Raw genomic sequence first — 19,597 nt, 5'->3', positions numbered from 1 at the left:
TTGCTCTTGTATGTGCTAACTGGAATGTTTTTTAAAGTTTTTTTAAAAATAGTTTTGCTGTTTTTATTGTTTTAAAATGTTTTCCTCCCAAGGCTTAAGCATTTCTAGACAAGATCAGGAATATCCTTTCCTGCATAATAAGTGGAAGATGCAGTGCTACTGTCTTCAAATTTAAATGGAACTTATTTTACTGAGATATACAGTGGTACTTCTACTTAAGAACTCAATTCATTCCGTGACCAGGTTCTCAAGTAGAAAAGTTTGTAAATAGAAGCAATTTTTCCCAAATAATGTGTGCAAACCCATTAGGAAAGAAATAAAAGTTCAGAATTTGGATGGGAGCAGGAGGAGGAAAAAGAGAAGGAGGACAGTCGCAGCCAAAGGAAGAAGGTGAGGGGAATCAAAAAAATCCAAAACTTTTAGGCTTAAAAGAAAAAAAAAGAGAGACTCTGAGGCGGCAAGGAGGAGCACGCACCTCCCATACACCTGGCGCGATGTTGCCTCCCATACAATGCGCCAGAGAGAGAAACCCAGGCAAGCGAGAGGGAGGAACCTCCTGCTCCTTTGACCGAAAGGCGGCTGTTGCTGCTACCTGCTTCCTCTTCCTTCCCTTGCTGAAGGGTTCCCCTCTCCTCTCACTGACTCACTTTGTATCTGGCATCTTTTCTTTACTGTGGTGACTCCTCGGTTTGGCTGAAGCCAAATTGATCTGGCCGGGGCGAAGCACCCCCTTTTGCCTTTCCATGCCCAGACACTCCAGGAGGCAACCTTGCACCGGGTGTATGGGAGGCAGCGCGAGGGAGTCACCATAGTGAAGTGGTTTATTCTCTCTCCAAGCGCCCAGAGAAAGGAAGACGTTCAGTTCGCTCTGGGCTGGCCAGAGTGAAGGGAGCATTTCTTTTCTCTGGGCTCAGGTAGAGGTTTATTCCCTCTCTGAGCACCCAGAGAAAGGAAAATGCTTTGTTTGCTCTGGACTGCCAAATCTCCTTAAGCACCACCGAAAGGCTCCTCTGGCAGCCCAGAAAAGCCCAAGATGGCCGGGATTAAAGGGGGAATGACAGGAAACTGGCCGGGTCTTCGTGCCGCTCTCAAATTTCCTGGGAAATTTTTCCGGGCTCAGGTTCTTAAGTAGAAAATGGTTCTTAAGAAGAGGCAAAAAAAATCTTGAACACCCAGTTCTTATCTAGAAACGTTCTTAGGACGAGGCATTCTTAGGTAGAGGTACCACTATATTTAAGTTAAGTAAATTCTATTCCTATAGATATTTCTGTCACTCCTTTATCTTATTGTCCTTTTTCTATTTCAAATATTTATGCTGCACATTGTTTTTCCTATTTTTAAATATATGTTTTAATTGATCGTATAAATCTAATCAATACTTTAATCATTAAACTAAAAACATGTTTATGAGTACTCATACCTTAACATTTAGGCCAGGTAATCCACCTTGTATTATTTGTAAAAAAAAAAATTAAAGGTGGGATAAAAATAAATAAATACTCTACAGATGTATTATAATTCAAACATTCATTTTTTTTGTCAGTGATTACAGATATCTATCTCTAACACAAGAGGGCAGCATATACCATGCAGAGGTAAAATAGATTCCTTTTTTCTAGCTCAAAACAGAGAATTTTTTGAATAACATGTATATTCTTAAATGAAAATTGAATTTACTGAAATCTCAGAAAGGTGATTTCTATTCACTTTGTGAATTGGATTTAGTACCATTCAACAATCACCCAATATTTCTCAATTTATTTCTAATCAAAATAGTTTTAAAAAGCTCATGAACTGTAATCCCCTTAAGTGCCATTAACAAAAACACATTACTTCTAGTTAATTTAACAGGACCTTACATATTTCAAAAATGATTCGATACTGTATCGGATATCATGGAACACCTGCCTGTCATTCATAATGTAGTTGGTCTTTTTCAGAAAATTATGAAAAATGTAAAAAAAACTTTTAAAGTAACCATTTTTTTTTTCAGAAAAAAGGCTTCTTTTTGCAGAAGCCTGAAAACTGAAAGCTGTTCTGCTCAAATAGTACTTTATAATCATTTTTGAAGAATCCAAACACTTGTTAATTACCTAGCCACTATATATATCTATAAAGTAGAAAATCAGAGGAACAAATGTTTGTGGAGACTGAATCGCTGAATAAAATGCCTTATATTTGAGATAATATGAGATGCCCTTAAGAGAGCTTAAATCTCAAAACAGTATAGGTCAATCAGTCATTCCTATTTTTTTAATTACTAACTTTATTCTTTTTTAAAAGACACATAGTTTCTCTTTAACTTGTGCTAGATATGATGACAAACATATTCACCCAAACTTATTATTATATCCAAGAAAAAGAAAATTATGCTAGTAGAAAGATTAGAGGCATAAAATTAAGAAAAAGCTTCAAGAAGATATTCAAAACATTTATAGAATCTCTGAGTCTTAGGAAAAGCAATTCAAAGGTGCATAAAATATATAAGTCATATAACAGGAAAGTCTAAAAAAATGACTTGCATATTTTAAAGAGGAGGTTTAGAGAGAAAATTAGCTCAGAGCTTTCAAGGATTTCTGTCAGAATGGGTCAATGTCCTATGGACCAGTAGTGAAATTCAGCAGGTTCTGACAGGTTCTAGAGAACCTGTAGCAGAAATTTTAAGTACAGTAGTTCAGAGACCCAGCAAATACCACCTCTGGCTAGAGTACGATGGGAATGGATATTTTGCAATCTCCTTCCCCCCAGGAGTGGGAAAGGAAAGGGGATTTTGCGAACTCCTTCCCCCAGGAATGGGGTGGGAATGGAGATTTGCAGTATCCTTCTCCTGGAGTGGAGTGGGAATGGAGATTTTGCAGTATCGTTTCCCTGCCACGCCCACCAAGCCACGCCCACCAAGCCACACCCACAGAACTGGTAGAGAATTTTTTTGAATTTCATCCCTGCTCTGAAATCATAAATATACAGAATCTTAGAAAACACTTTCGTGAAGTGATAAGAGAAAATACTACATAAATACTGATATACATGTATTTCAAAGTAATTTGCAATAAAATCTAATGAATCACACACATTCACATGTATACAAATTTTAAAAAGTATATGCCAGCTTTGAACTGGTTTCCAATTTTTCACAAAATACATCAATACCATTTCACTTTTCTTGTCAATCCATAGCAAGTCTGCACTTCTGAATCTTCTACACTGCTTACGAGCAAGTGTCCAGTTGGATGCCAACTCAGCACTAAAATAATAGCAATTCTTCTCCCAGTATCTCCAGCCAGAAAATTGAGGGCACCATATACTATTCATAGCTACCTCAAATGAAATAAAGGGTTAATTTTAAAATATATGTGCTGAAGATAATAATATAATCATTACACATCACCTTTAAGTTTAAATATTTTGGGGGTTCTCTGTGTTTGGTAGTTTTTTTGCGGGCATTTCACCAAACTTGGATAGCACCAAGGATCGCACAGTTTAATCCTGAGCTACAAATATTCTCTTCTATTATATACTTTCCAATGTTTATTATGTAGATATTTCTGTAACAGTAGCGTTTGGAATACCTTGAAGGGTAATATACAAATACTGTACTATAAATACATTTACCGTATTTTCCGGCGTATAAGACGACTGGGTGTATAAGACGACCCCCTAACTTTTCCAGTTAAAATATAGAATTTGAGATATACTCGCCGTATAAGACTACCCCTCTTCTGACGCACACCAAATAAAAATGAAAAAAAAACCATCAGATTTGATTTCAATATGATAATAATTTTAATTCAACTGATTATGACATGCAGGTGCTTAGCAGGAAAACATAAGACTGCTTGTCATCAAACATAAAACAGTGCAAGTGGATTAAACTTTTCCTAATTCACTCTAAAGCTGAAATAAACCCATTGGAGCTGCCATGCTGTTTGTTTTCTAGACTGTCAACAAAACTGAAACTGATGATGATAAGAGGAAGATAACAAATACGGTAATAGAGAGAGCAAGTGCCGGGCAAGTCCCTGGCGAGTTAGCAACACCTATAACTGCAAGCTAAGTTTTTCTGCTGTGACTGTTTCCCTTTAGAAGCCTTCAAAATCCTCCTGTTCGTCATCTGATATCATAAGTACATCAATGACATCTTGTGGTACATCTGTAAGGCAGTCATCATATGGATTGAATTCCGTATCAGATGGTGTGGTCTCAGCTTCGGCTTCCTCTTCATCTTGCCACAAGTAGTCATCCTCCATGCCATCTAATGAATTGGATATGCCACACTTCTTGAAAGACCTGATTACTGTTTCTGCATCAATATCATTCCAGGCTTTTATGACAAACTGGCACAAAACATCCAGCTGTGGAGCCCGCATGTTTCCTCCTTTTGTGAATGACTTTTCGCCACTAACCATCCATTCATTCCACTGTTCTCGAATGCGATCCTTAAATGGCTTGTTTAGGCACACATCCAGTGGCTGTACCAACGATGTCAGACCTGCAGGAATGACTGCTGTATCTGTGTTTAGTCTTGTAAGCCTTTGCTTGGTGTTGGGGGTTAAATGAGCCCTGAACATATCCCACAATAGTAGACTACGTTTTTTAATAAGTCCACCTGGTCGCCTACTCCATATATTATCAAACCATAGTTTTACCCCTTCTTCATCCATCCAGCCTTTTTCATTCACATGTACAAAGCAACCAGCAGGGAACTTGAGTTTCGGCATTGTTTTTCTTTTAAAAATAATCATTGGTTTCAGTTTGGCACCATCAGCTGTGCATGCTAGCACCACTGTAAAACTGGACTTCTCATGTCCTGTTGTTTTAATTAGAATTGTTTTTTCACCTTTTTGATGGACAGTTTTATTTCCAATCATATCAAAATTCATTGGAGTTTCATCCATATTTCCAATACTACTTAATGCATAGCCATGTTTAGTGCGCTGCTTTATTACATATCCATGGAAGTTATTTAGTTTGCCATCAAGATCTGCAGGTAATTTTTGGGCAACTTTTGTCTTTTGCCTCAATGCCAAATTATGCCTTCCCATGAATCTAGTGCACCATGATATAGTGGCCTTAAATCTGTTGCTGTGATCTGGGTTAGATTTGGCCCACTGAAGTGCAAACAGACGTATTTGGTTTCGTGTCACCACATAACCGTTTTGGCGATGCTTATTTACCATGTCTGCTACATGTTTTTCGAGTTCTGACCAGTGTGGGGTGCCTCTTCTTAATGCACACTTACCCCTTGGCATATTCTTTATTGCTTTTTCATTTGCTTTCCAGTCCCGAACCATTTTTTCTGTTACTCCATATTGTCTTGCAGCAGCACAGTTATTATGTTCCATGGCAAAGTTTACAACTTTAAGTTTGAAACTGGCTTCATATTTCTTTCTTCTTGCTGGTGTAGCCATGGTGGGGTTTTGACTTTTGGACATTTGTATACTGTATTATACAGTATGTACTGGTGTTATACTGTATGAACAGGTATATATACTGATGCTGTGATGTACTGTATATGGTACCCAGTATATAACAACCATCCAATCACAGCAAGTGATGTATGGTACCTTGTTGGTGATTTGTTGTATCCAAATCCTGCTTGTATATAAACCCCACCCCTTTCATGTGCCTGGCCCTCCTATTGGTACATTCCCCTCTGGCTTCCAGATGTCACTCAATGAAGTGGTGCACATGTGGGAGGCAGGGAAGCAATTACTACCGTGTTTCCCCGATAGTAAGGCAGTGTCTTACTATCTTTTTACCCCCAAAAGCCCCACTGTGTCTTACTTTGGGGGTATGTCTTACATTGTCCCGGGCACCGGGGCCGGCTCGTCTTCGGGCGCGGGGAGCTGCCGGAAAGGAGGCAGGCGCCGACCTCGACGTTCGGCGGGTTGCGGGGAGCATCCCCTCGCCGCTCCCGGCAATGTTTCTCGGCAGGGGAGGCCAACTCCGCGGCGACACGGATGCTCGGCTGGCTGGCTAAAGGCAGGTCAAGGGGTGGATGGGCAGTCAAAAAGGGTGAGCGGCCGCCGCTGTGCCCTCCTTCGCCCGCCTCCTTTCCGGCAGTTCCCTGCGCGCCCCTCGCCTTCGCTCGCCGCGGCGCCACCGCCTCTTCCCCTGCCGAGGCTCAGCTGCAAGCGGCTCCGAGGCGAGCGGAAAGGAGGCGGGCGAAGGAGGGCGCAGCTCCGGGCGCTCGCCTCGGAGCCGAGCGGCCTCGCTGGCCGCTTGCAGCTGAGCCTCGGCAGGGGAAGAGGCGGTGGCGCCGCGGCGAGCGAAGGCGAGGGGCGCGCAGGGAGCTGCCGGAAAGGAGGCTGGTGAAGGAGGGCGCAGCTCCGGCCGCTCGCCTTGGAGCCGCTCGGCCTCGCTGGCCGCTTGCAGCTGAGCCTTGGCAGGGGAAGCGGCCAGCGAGGCCGATCGGCTCCGAGGCAAGCGGCCGGAGCTGCGCCCTCCTTCACCAGCCTCCTTTCCGGCAGCTCCCTGCGCGCCCCTTGCCTTCGCTCGCCGCGGCGCCACCGCCTCTTCCCCTGCCGAGGCTCAGCTGCAAGCGGCCAGCGAGGCCGCTCGGCTCTGAGGCGAGCGGAAAGGAGGCGGGCGAAGTAGGGCGCAGATCCGGCCGCTCGCCTCGGAGCCGATCGGCCTCGCTGGCCGCTTGCAGCTGAGCCTCGGCAGGGGAAGAGGCGGTGGCGCCGCGGCGAGCGAAGGCGAGGGGCGCGCGGGGAGCTTGGAAGCAATGTCATCGCCCCCCCGCAATACCGTTTATACCGTGTTTCCCCGAAAGTAAGACATATGTCTTACTTTCGGGGTATGGCTTATATAAGCCGACCCCCCTGAAACCCCCCATATGTCTTACAATCGGGGGGGTCTTACTATCGGGGAAACACGGTATAATAGGAGAGTCAGACACATCAAAGGGACGGGGTTTATCGGCAGCCGGAGCGTGCGCTGAGGTCTGTAAGGCAGAGGGGAAGGAACCAATAGGAGGGCCAGATACATGAAAGGGGCGGAGCTTATCGGCAGCCGGAGCGTGTGCTGAGGTCTGTAAGGCAGAGGGGAAGGAACCAATAGGAGGGCCAGATACATGAAAGGGGCGGAGCTTATCGGCAGCCGGAGCGTGTGCTGAGGTCTGTAAGGCAGAGGGGAAGAAACCAATAGGAGGGCCAGATACATGAAAGGGGCGGAGCTTATCGGCAGCCGGGGAGCACACCATTTCACTGGGTGGGGGGGTTTCTTGGCAGTGAGAGAGCACGGCCCTTCACGGAACCGAATCACGGAATCTGCAGTGAGGTACCGGTAGTAATGGGATACTGATCACACATTCTACAGCCTGTGTGATCAGTATCCGGCGAATTTTCTATATCGTGGAATCAGTATCCGGCGTATAAGACGACCCCCCACTTTGGAAAAGATTTTCAGGGGTTAAAAAGTCGTCTTATACGCCGGAAAATACAGTATTTATTGCAAGCATGCAAAATGAAACATTCCACCAAAAGCACTTCCTAAAATTGTTGTAGAAAATACCAGTCTGTTTTTGCTTTTTAATAGAAAAATATTATAGAGTGAAGAATAAGTGAAGAATAAGGAAAATTTTAATTGAATGGGTCCATATGCAACAATGTAGATGCACAAATAAGTGACTACATTTAAAATCAATTCAGAAACCATAAAGATTGAGGAAGATGACCTTGACAGAAATATGCAAGAACAGTTATGTAAGCAAAGGGAGTTGAAATATTATTTCAGTCAGATAACTTTCCAAGACAATATTTGCAAGAAGCTCCGGCAGATGCTTCTTTGATTCACTGGATTATATGAAGGGGGAAGTATAGCATAATTATACTGGTTGTTATTATAACCAATTTCAATAAAAAAATGTTTTAAACCTGGAATAGATTTCATGTGTTAGTCTACCTGCTAGGGCTGACAGCAACCCATAATATGGGGATAATAACACTAATCTACTGTTCAGTGACATCCAAATTAATTAAGTAAATAATATAATTTTTAATACAAAAAATCTCCTTTCTGCTTCCCATCTTCCATGTTCAATCTTTCACTTTTATGTTTCAAAGCCTTATTAAGGTACCTTGTTCACAAACAGCAGGGGAATCTTGAGATCTGCAAGAATGGAAAATATCACAATCTCCTGTATAGGGATTACACAATTCATCACCAGGGCATCTATTGCAAACAGAGGAACAGTTTATTCCGAAATAACCCAAGGAACAATCTGTGAAAATAACAATTGTAATAAGAGGATGAATATTCACTACCACCGTAATAACTTCTATCCAGCAACATTCAATATCTTTATGATAGGAATAAATGGCTACTAGCCTTGATGGCACTGGGTCTATCTGATGGGAGACTAGTGGGCTTCGTTTAGTAAAAATAACTACAGAAGAATTAGAATAAGTGGAATGATCTATAGCCATTCATGCATTTTATTATTTTTCTGTGAAGTAATTTCAAAATAGTTTCAAAATAATCTGCAAACATCAACTAATATGTAAACAACTGCATCAACTACTCAAGGTGTTATCCCATCAACCAATCAGGATGTTACAACACAGCCAACCAGCTGATGAACCAGCACTCCACCCCACCCCACCAGTATTTATAGAGGGAAGGCAGCTGTAAACATGCTTTGTTCACCCTAGCAGAAAGCAGAAAGCACCAGCCTGCAGATGACGAGTGGGACTTCGTCGAAATGTCACCAGATTCTATCAATCTTACACGGGAAAAGACCCAAATACGCTAAGACCTACATGTATATATAGTATACATATATACATACATATATATACACACACACAAAAATATATACATACATATATATACAGTGGTACCTCTACTTACTAAGTTAATTCGTTCCATGACCAGGTTCCTCGGTAGAAAAGTTTGTACGAAGAAGCAATTTTTCCCATAGGAATCAATGTAAAAGCAAATAATGTGTGCGACTGGGCAAACCACAGGGAGGGTGGGAACCCTGTTTTCTCCCAGGAGATTCCTAGAGAGGCCCCACAGAGGCTTCTCCCCGCCTTTTCCGGTAACAGTTTTGGAGGCTCAGGTGTGTAAGTGGAAAATGGTTCTTTGAGAAGAGGCAAAAAAATCTTGAACACCCGGTTCTTATCTTGAAAAGTTCGTAAGTAGAGGCGTTCTTAGGTAGAGGTACCACTGTACAGTCATACCTTGTCTTATGAACCTAATTGGTTCCAGGGGGAGGTTCGTAAGACGAAAGGTTCGTAAGACGAAACATTGTTTCCCATAGGAAACAATGTAAAGTCAATTATTCCGTGCAACCAAAAAACCCCCCCGCAAAAAAACGGCGTTCGGCGACTGCTGGGAAGCCGCGCGGCTATTTTAAAAGGTGACAGCTGGGCTGGGGGGCTTCCCAGCAACCTCCTGAACCCCGAACCCGGAAGTTCGGCAAAAGTTCGGGGTTCGGGAGGTTGCTGGGAAGCCCCCTAGGCCGGCTGTCACCTTTTAAAACAGCCGCGCGGCTTCCCAGCAGCTTCCCGAAGCCGAACGCCAAACCCGAACTTCCGCGTTCGCCGTTCGGCGACAGCTGGGAAGCCGCGCGGCTGTTTTAAAAGGTGACAGCCGGCCTGGGGGGCTTCCCAGCAACCTCCCGAACCCCGAACCCGGAAGTTCGGCAAAAGTTCGGGGTTCGGGGGGGTGCTGGGAAGCCCCCCAGCCCGGCTGTCACCTTTAAAACAGCCGCGCGGCTTCCCAGCTGTCTCCCGAAGCCGAACGCTGAACCCGAACTGCTGCGTTCAGCGTTCGGAGGCAGCTGGGAAGCCGCGCGGCTGTTTTAAAAGGTGACAGCCGGGCTGGGGGGCTTCCCAGCAACCTCCCGAACCAAACCCGGAGTTCAGAAAAATTTTGCCTCTTCTTACGAACTTTTTTCGAGTTACGAACCGGCATTCGGGAGGCTGCTGGGAAGCCCCGCCGCCCGGCTGTCACCTTTTAAAACAGCCGCGCGGTTTCCCAGCAGTCTCCGAACGCCGGTTTGTAACTCGAAAAAAGTTCGTAAGAAGAGGCAAAATTTTTCTGAACCCTGGGTTCGTATCACGAGTTGTTCGTAAGACGAGGGGTTCGTATCTTGAGGTACCACTGTATCTGTATTTTCCAAACTTGCAAAGAACTGATAAAGAAATAAAGGAAGACTGGTATAGATCTATTTCAAGCTTTTTAGCTTTTGTCAGCCAAGCCATACTTCTAGGATTCGAACCTGGGCTGCTTATGCCTTGCTAGGCAGTGATTTTTCCTCTAAGCCACAGGTTCTACTCCCTTTTATCAGCTGAACTAGGGAAGGATTACATGTATTTCTGTCGAGTCACCATACATGCTATATTTTCATACCATTTCATACCATCCACGTTTATGTACAATTCATAATATAAACATTTTAATTGGAAAATTGCATTAAAAACTCAGAGGTATAAGTACTTAAGAAAAACTATTTAGTTCACATATTCTAGAATGTACTAAGTTTAAAAGCCCACATTTAATACATGAAGCCAATAATCTTCTCATTATCAACTCAAATGTAAACAGGCTAAGAATTAGGTACCAACTTCTATTTATCCTTCAGATATCTGCTCCACAGGAAGCAAATAGAATACTTGTTTTCTCTATCGCTACCAAATTATTTCCTTTTTATACATTAAAAGTCATAAAACTTAAGATCTTTAAAATAGAATAAACAGTGCATATTATCCAAACAGATTTTTACTACTATTTACTAAAAGGACACATTTTAGTTTATCATTTGTATGCATTTCAGCAGAAAATCTTCCTCTGCTTTCCCTTAGAATTTATATAACACTAACATTGAATTTTAAAATATTCAGTCTAACTTCTATTAACCCCAAATGATTTAGGGCAGCTGCTATTGTTTTATGCTTTTTAATTTGATACATGACTGTAAACAGGCTTAGGAAATATCTGGATTATTTAGCACACCTGATTTGACATATGCTACAGACTGTTTTTCCTTGCTTTTTAGCAATACTGTTCCTCTGGCAAGTGCATAGGCATTATTCCAGGTTGTTATTCCTGTACACTGCTCTCTAAGCTCCAAGCATGCTATTTTTGCAGAAATCAAATCTGTGTGGACTTGAGGCATAGAGCCTTTTGGTGATAAAAGCACCTTTCCTTTATGTTCTTGATATCGCTCAGCAACTACAATAGAAAAAAGAAACCATTTATTAATACAAACAAAAAATATTTTTCTCAAAGTCTTCACATTTGCACCAAGTTTAATTCTCAATAAATAAAAAGCAATTATAAATGAAATTCTATTTATTTTATTCGATTTTTATTACATTGCATGACAAGTATGCAGCTTAGAGGTGTAATATTCTTCTTCAGAAATTTAAAATATGGAACACTAAGTTTTTCCCAGGAGAATAAATCAGTCAAAAATAAAAGGTAAATAGTCTACTTTTAATTTAACTTGCATTATCAGTTAAATTAGAAAGAATGAAATGATACATTGTTGTATTTATTTCCTGAATTAAAGGCTACTAGTCTTTGAAAAATGTTGAATCTTTAGTATATTTTCAGCTGTGTTTACACAATAAAATTACAGTGTATTGTGGGATAATTACAGCTTGACAATTTGGAAGAATGGGGAAGACATGAGTTACTAATCACGTTAATTTAAAATAATTTAATTATTCTAAATAAAGATATTAAGCTAATTAAGCTACCAGTATTACAGGAGAAACTTAAAATGAAATGTTAAAATGGCAATATATTAAATTAAGGCATCATCTGAATTTGCAGATAGCCCAAGGTGTACTGCCAGTTCACTATATTTACCAGAATGTGTTCTAGGTTCATCTAAGTATGTATTGAATTTATAAACCTTAGTAATAAGGCAGAGCAATTAAGGTTTAGCGGATGAACCAATCATGACTTAAGTGTCATCCTTGTCTAGTAATGAAAAAGAAATTGTGGAGGAAGATGTTCTAACAGAGCTAAAAATCTAATTAAGCAAGTCAAATAAGAACTAAAATCAGAATGAGATACATTAATATGGTTTTACAGGACTAGACAGGTATCCTTAACAAAATTAATAACAACGAAAAGAATTGTCTTCTCGTGTTTCAGAGGTAACCCAGACTGTTATCAAAAGACATGACATTACAACTTATAGGCGAAATGAACTGGATTTTGGAAGAGTTAAAATGACATTAAATCAGAGTAATTCTGGTTGATGTACAGAATAAAAAAGAATAGTTTAACAATTAGAAGAATTATAGAAAATGCAGAAAATACTGAAATTGGGTATTTTGATTTCTTATCTTTCAAATTAAGAATGTGGGCCATTCCCATAAAATATTTATTCTTATGTTTGGCTTGGTTGCGTATAGCAAGGAATACAATAATAAAATATTTAAATGCTTGGGTGTGAATGCAAAAACCTCAAGGGTTGAAGTGATAAATCAGGGCAAAGATAAAGTTTCTTTTCTTTTCTTTTTTTTGAAGACAGCAATCTGGTCATATTATAGAGAAGAAAAACCTTCAAGAATATAGTTTGAATGAGGGTTCCAGTTCAAAGGAATTGAAATTAAATGAAGCATAACATCATGATAAATATAGTAAAATATACTATCAAGAATTTTAAAAGTCAAAATTAATAGGATTTTTTGTATTTTTCTGAGGCTACAAACAGTAATTTAATATTTAAAACATATTGGTAGAGTTCAAATCCTTCCAACTATCTAAGAATTACTATTACAATAAATTGTTTAATAATAACTTTACTGTAATGAGGAAGAAACAAGGTATTAAAGTCTGAAATAAGAGATATTTAAAGATACTAGGTTCAATTGCAACAGTTAAAACAAAGTCTTATTTTTTTTACCTCAAATTATTCTAGCATAAGAACCAAATAAAATATTAATGCTAGGGCAAAGTAAATGGGAAATTTCTTTTTTCCATACTAAAAAATTAAAACTTTCCAGAGGGAATACGTATTGACCCAGAAACAGAGTAGATAAGGCACGTCTTTCTAAAATTATATTATCAAGCAGCATCTTGAGTCAAGAGTCAGATTTTGACCACCATTCTAAAAGTGTGCAGGGTTCGGAACAATGGCATGTTGGGGGTAAGAAGGAGATATATCGAAAGATCATTTCACTATGTAAAAAAAACGTTGTGGAGTTATAAATAGATTGCTATTTGTCTTGACTCCCATGGCTTCAACTTCAATTCTTTTGGAATAAGATATATGTAAATACTCAGCATTTTGTTGTCTAATAGCCCTTGAAAAATCAATAATAAAACAATTTTGTTACAGGAGCAATCTCAAAATTAATAGACTATTATTCAAAGTGGATTTATTAGACCCACCTTAATAATGAAATACAAAGTGGGGGAACAGAATTAGGAAATACATGAATACAGATGAAATGCCAAACAGCATATAAATCTGATTTCCAAGATTCAAGATTCCAAGGCTGTGAACAGCCCAAAACAGTTATGGAATTCATGACTTTTTAAAAGTTGTTTTACAGCTGATTTGTCTCTTGTCTGACCACAGGACATTCAAGCAAGGGAAGCTGTGCATCTCACCGAGTCTATACAAGTGAACACCCAGTGGAGAAGGATTGCATATCCCAAGTGTGGAAGGAAGAACCTGTTGGTGGACGTAACTGAGAGCTATAGAGACAAAACAATAAATGCTCAATGACATAAATATGGAACCTGAGTGGAAATATTACTAGATATGTGGTGAGGGCTAATAGAACCCTGGCTTCCTGGAACTAATGATTAGTGGTTTGCTTTTGATTCTGTAGATTCTAATAGGATCTTGGGCAGAGAAACTACAGCCACTTTGGGAAGAGTTCTCCACACTACCGAAAACTACACAACAAACTTGGTTACACTTTTCCTGATGATCACTACAGATGCTGCACAAACTGATTGCCATTTCACTTACAAGACTGGCATTGCTGGACTGCCATGTGACTGATTGCCTTTGTCCTAGGAATGATACTATACTAGCTTAACACAGTGTTTCTCAAATAGTGGGGAGGGTCTCCCTGTGGGGAGGGGGTGCAGAGCAATGATAGGGGAGCACATGACCCCAGGGAACATGCTTTTTTTGCCTTAGGGAATAGGGTTTTTTGGCACCGAACAATAGCACACAGCACAGAGCAGGAGATATGAAGTACACATAACAAAGCCTTAAGAGACACCCTGGAAAAATATTTAACAGGAATGAAAAGAAAGGAGGAGAGAGATGGAGAAAATGAGACAAATGAAAGCTAAGAAGAGGAAATATGATGAAGAATATGTAGCGCTTGGCTTCACTGTGACAATGGTGGGAGATAAGACCGGTATGTTCACTATGCCTAAAAATGTTGGCAGCAGACAGCATGAAGCCAAATCAATTAAGATGTCACTTAAACACATTATACCCCAATGACGCTAATAAGCTGCTTGAGTTTTTTTAGTGAAAACGTGCCAAATATTGCAAACAATTGTCCCGGCAGAGAGTCAAAGGAAGCGAAAGGTATACTTCTTCGGGGGGGGGGGGGGGGAGAGAAAATAATACAGAAGCACTGGCTTAACAGAACAATGGCATGGCAAATGTTTGGATATTGGTTTGTATGTATTTTAAAAAAAAATATTTTTATTGATTTTATAATATAGAACATACACGCAACATATAACAATGTGCTCAGTGAGGTATTGGTTTGTATGTATGTAATTATTTGTATACTTTCATTTATTATGTGTATTTCTTGTTCATGTTCCATGTATTTGAACTATATTTATAGGCTAACTACATCTTAGAGCAGTGATGGCGAACCCTTTTTGGTTCACGTGCCAAAAGGGGGTGGATGGTTGTGCTAACATGTTTGCACGTGCCCACATCCCTTCCCTCACTGTCATGCACTCCCCCCCTACACACACATTGTGCTACCCCTGCACATCCACACAATCTCTCCATCCCCGCGCACGCACACAGGCCTCACCGAAGCCTGGGTTGATGAAAAAACGGGTAAACTGGAAGTTTGGAAAATGGACTTCCGTTTTGCCCGCTGTGTTGTTTTTTGCACTCTGGAGGGTTCAGGGAAGTTTTCTGACGCCCCAAAGTGGGGGGAAACAATCCAAAGGACAAACTAGAAGTTTGGAAAATGCACTTCTGGTTTGCCTGTTGGGCGTTTTTTTGTACTCCAGGGCTTCAGGGAAGCTTCACTGAAGTGTCCGGAGGGCAAAATGTCCAAGGCCAAAAATTAGCTGACCAGCACATGCATGTGCACTGGAGCTGACAGAGGGCAATGTCTTGCGTACCCTCCGATGTGGCTCCGTGTGTCACCTGTGGCATGCATGCCACAGGTGGATATTTGGGTCTGCAGTTCATACTGTGTTATCTTATACATGGTATTTGCCTGGTCTGAGCCTCTTCAACTGGCACTGTCCTCCTTATTTCTGCATTGCTTGTAATGTATGCCTGTGTTAGTGCCAATACCATTAAAATACTATCTACTGGAGTCTTCCTGTATCTCTAATTGTTATTTGGCCTCACATGGCCCTAGCTTTTAACAGCACACGTACAAGGTGTATTTGCATTAACTACTTCTGATTGTGATCCCCATTGTTATGCAAGAGTTAGAGGTTTTTTATATCTTTTTACTTAGGCTATGTTTTTCATTGTAGTATGTGTTGATGCCTATTTTTTCTTAGTTTTTTAAAAGACATTTACTCTTTCCTGACTAATTATGTCTTTACATAATTGGCACCATTTTTTTGTGTGTTTGTTATTGTGAGTGATATATTGATATATTGATAGTTATTGTGATTGATATATTGATAGATTTTGCTTTCTTTCCTTTTCCTTAGGGTACCTGCTCAGTGAAATGTGGTTTTTATGCGCTGGTTTCTACTGGGCTTCTATTCCTTTCCCCTCCCGAATAGACTCTTTTGCTCATTTGGTCCCTGATCCTGTTGGTCAAAACTTTCTTCTTTTTGGTGATGCTGAAAGGACATCTTTTACTTGCCCTTTAGCATCAAAGGGGGAGTTATGAGGGGAAAATAACATGGCTTTTGTAATTTTTTAACTAGTTATTTTGAATATTGATCTGATTTATATTCTTTCTTCTAAAGTAATGTTCAAGATTTATTAGCTTTTAACATTCCTAAACCGATAAACAAATTAGGGACTAACTCCTGATAAGAAACATTCGTTAGTACAAATTGGGATCTGGCTTATCTCTTGTGAGAACCCTAAACAACCTTTCTCCTTACAATGTATTCCTTTTCAGACCTCATTTTAATAAATACGTATGCTATTATCCTGTCCAATCAACTTTCCTCTTTCAGATTTCTTTGTTATGTCAACTATAAAAGGGGATATACCATAAGCTAAACATCGGGGTTCCCTCTTTGAATGAAAAATCCCTTTTATCTGAATATTCTGATAAACTGTAATAAAATGATCTTCCAGTCTCATTTTGTCTGATTGGAAAATATGCACACCAAGGCACACACCTGAAAAGGCCATACTTGGCCATCACATTTCTTATTGCACAATCTGCATACTGTCATTTTTATTATTTATTCTGCTTTATTTCCAGATTCTAGTCATCTCCAGTTATACTATTAGTTCACCAGATCAAATTTAACAGAACTAAAGTTCAAAACTATTCTTTTCCCACAACAATTTAACATCCTAAAGAAGAAGATGAAAACTTACCTGAAGATCGTTGACAGATCCAATGGGCTTTCGTATCACAATTGACAGCAACCAAGCTGTGATTGGAAACTTTCACACAAGTATTTGGCTGAACTGGATTTGATAGTTGAAACCTTTCCAATTAAACAGAAATTAAACAAAAGAGAAACCAAATTGTTCTCCCTTGGAAATTAGTCACACAGAGAATGCAGCCTTTTTTCTTTAAGACACCTGAAACCCTGATTCAAAAATCCAGCCATTTGGGCAGCCTAATTTATTTTGGCTCTTACAAAGCCATGTAACTCAGAAACAAACAAAATGCTCTCAATAAGGAAATCTTCATTATGTGATTATTTTTAATAAATAATTAAAAATATTTTGAAATTGCTTGCCAATACAAACAGCTAAGGTATTTCTGCATATTTTAGTTTGCTCTTTCTTGTTTCAGTAATATCAAGATAAACAATGATCAAAAGACTAGAATACATAAAAGATGTTATATTCACATCAAATGAAATGTTTCAGTAAAATCAAATAAGACTGCTTTTCAGTTAATCTTTACCAAGAACTTGCATTTGCCCGTGAGCCTTCTGACCACGAAAAGCTTTGAGTTTCTTCCAAATTATTCAATCCAATCCAAAAGTTGTCCAAAGGTAAATTTAAAATCCAGTTCTACAAAATCAATACATTTTTAATAAATTTGTATTTGAAATATCACATCTAACTACTACTTCTTTTACATCATACATCTGTCTTTCTTTTACTTATTTGTTTACTTTATTTTATTAAGTGTACTGACCACTCATATTACAACAAGGTAACTCTGGGTGGTTTGGAACATTAATAGGGAGCTTGCATATTAATTTGTACTTACATATAATCTGGATATATTTGAGATTGCTAACTGAACAGCTGAATCAATTGAATCAAGGCTTGGGAGATTTTGAAAAATGAGATTATAAAAGCCCACAATACCAATAAAGAAGAAAAATAATAGCTCTCAAAAGAAACCAGCATGGCTGCATAAAGAACTCTCTGACAAATTGAAAAACAATAAGGACAAATATAAAAAGTGGAAAGAGGTGGAAATAACTAAGGCAGAATATCAGCAAATAGCCTCAACCTGTAAAGAAGAAGTGATGAAAGCTAAAACTCACAATCAACAGGGATGCTGCGGGGTGGTGCAGCAGCTATACTGCAAGCCACTGAAGCTGACTGTAGATCTGTAGGTCAGCGGTTCAAATCTCATCACCGGCTCAAGGTTGACTCAGCCTTCCATCCTTCCGAGGTGGGTAAAATGAGGACCCGGATTATGGGGACAATAGGCTGGCTGTTTAAAAAGTGCTATTGGTAACATGTTGTAAGCCGTCCTGAGTCTAAGGAGAACGGCGGCATAAAAATCAAACAAACAAACAAACAAACAAATAAACAAACTAACTAACTAACTAACAAACAAAGCCTTGCCACAAAAACAAAGAACAAAAAAATGATTCTTCCAACATATTAAAAGCAAGGGGGAAAAAGTCAAGGAAACAATTGGTCCAGTGCAGGAAAAAAGAGGCAAAAAGGTGACAAGAAACAGGGAGAAAGCAGAGCTAGTTAACTTGTTTTTTGTATCCGTCTCTACATAAAGGGAAAAAAACAACCCAACCTATCAAAAACAGCATCACAAATAACAGACTAGGAAGACAAGTTAAAATAGGGAAGAAAATGGTAAGTGAACACCTCTCTACCCTAGACAAGTTCAAATCACCAAGACCAGATGGATTATACCCCAAGGTTCTGAAAGAACTAGCAAACAAGATCTCATTGAACTACTGTATATCTTTCAAAGATTTTGGAGCACAGGGGTACTGCCAGAGGGCTGGAAAAGAGCTGATATAGTTCCCATTTTCAAAAAAGGGAAAAAAATACATTCAGGAAACTACATGACTATCAGTCTGACCTTAATACCAGGGAAGATTCTTGAAAAGATAATCAAGCAACTAATCAACGAACACCTAGAACAAACCAAGTAATAACCAAAAGCCAACATGGATTTGTCAAAAACAGATCATGCCAGACTAATCTTATTGCATTCTTTGACAAAGTGACAAAATTAATGGAGCAGAGAAAAGCAGAGCTCAATGGAATTGCATCTATTTGGAGGAAAGTATACAGTGGAGTACCCCAAGGCTCTGTTTTAGGCCCAGTACTCTTCAACATCTTCATCAATGATTTGGACTAGGGGATAGATGGGGAACTCATCAAATTTGCAGATGACATCAAACTGGAAGGGATAGACAACACTTCAGAAGAAAGGCTCAAGATACAGAAGAATCTTGACAGTCTTGAACATTGGGCTCTATCTAACAAAATGAAATTAATTAATGAAAAAGTAAGATTCTACATTTAGGCAAGAAAAACAAAATGCACAGGTACAGTATATGTTGTACCTTGCTCAAAAGTAGTAAGCTGCCAAAAAAGCCAACACAGTTCTAGGCTGCATTAACCGAGGGATATCAAGATCACATGAAGTGTTACTATCACTTTATAATGCCTCAGTAAAGCCACACTTAGAATACTGCATACAGTTTTGGTTGCCACAATGTAAAGTGGATGCTAAGACTCTGGAAATAGTACAGAGAAGAGCAACAAAGATAATCATCTTTGTTTTAGGGAACTGGAGGCTAAAACATATGAAAAACGTTGTAGGATCTAGATATGAAAAGAAGGACTAGGGGAGACATGATAGTCATGTTTCAATATCTCAGGGGTTGCCACAAAGAAGAGGGATTCAAACTATTCTCCAAAGCACCTGAGGATAGAATAAGAAGCAATGGTTGGAAACTAATCAAGGAGAGAAGCAACTTAGAACTAAGGAGAAATTTCCTTAGATTAGAACAATTAATCATTGGGACAGCTTGC

At 39.7% G+C, this 19,597-nt stretch overlaps 1 protein-coding gene across 1 annotated transcript in view; it reads right to left on the bottom strand.

The window, feature by feature from the left end:
• LOC139159426 (uncharacterized) overlaps positions 1 to 19,597 on the bottom strand; it is a 51,569-nt gene that overhangs the window by 26,678 nt on the left and 5,294 nt on the right. Inside the window, exons 3-7 of the mRNA XM_070736742.1 lie at positions 17,253 to 17,362; positions 16,712 to 16,824; positions 10,963 to 11,181; positions 8,081 to 8,224; positions 3,213 to 3,314 (exon numbers count right to left, since the gene is read on the bottom strand). Coding sequence (XP_070592843.1) covers positions 3,213 to 3,314; positions 8,081 to 8,224; positions 10,963 to 11,181; positions 16,712 to 16,824; positions 17,253 to 17,362 — 688 coding nt within the window. The remainder of the gene's footprint in view (positions 1 to 3,212; positions 3,315 to 8,080; positions 8,225 to 10,962; positions 11,182 to 16,711; positions 16,825 to 17,252; positions 17,363 to 19,597) is intronic.

The sequence above is a fragment of the Erythrolamprus reginae genome, chromosome 2 (genome assembly GCF_031021105.1).
Source record: "Erythrolamprus reginae isolate rEryReg1 chromosome 2, rEryReg1.hap1, whole genome shotgun sequence".
In the NCBI taxonomy this organism is placed as follows: Eukaryota; Metazoa; Chordata; class Lepidosauria; order Squamata; family Dipsadidae; genus Erythrolamprus; species Erythrolamprus reginae.
Note: the sequence above shows the minus strand (reverse complement) of the source record. Positions and strands in the feature narration are given on the sequence as shown.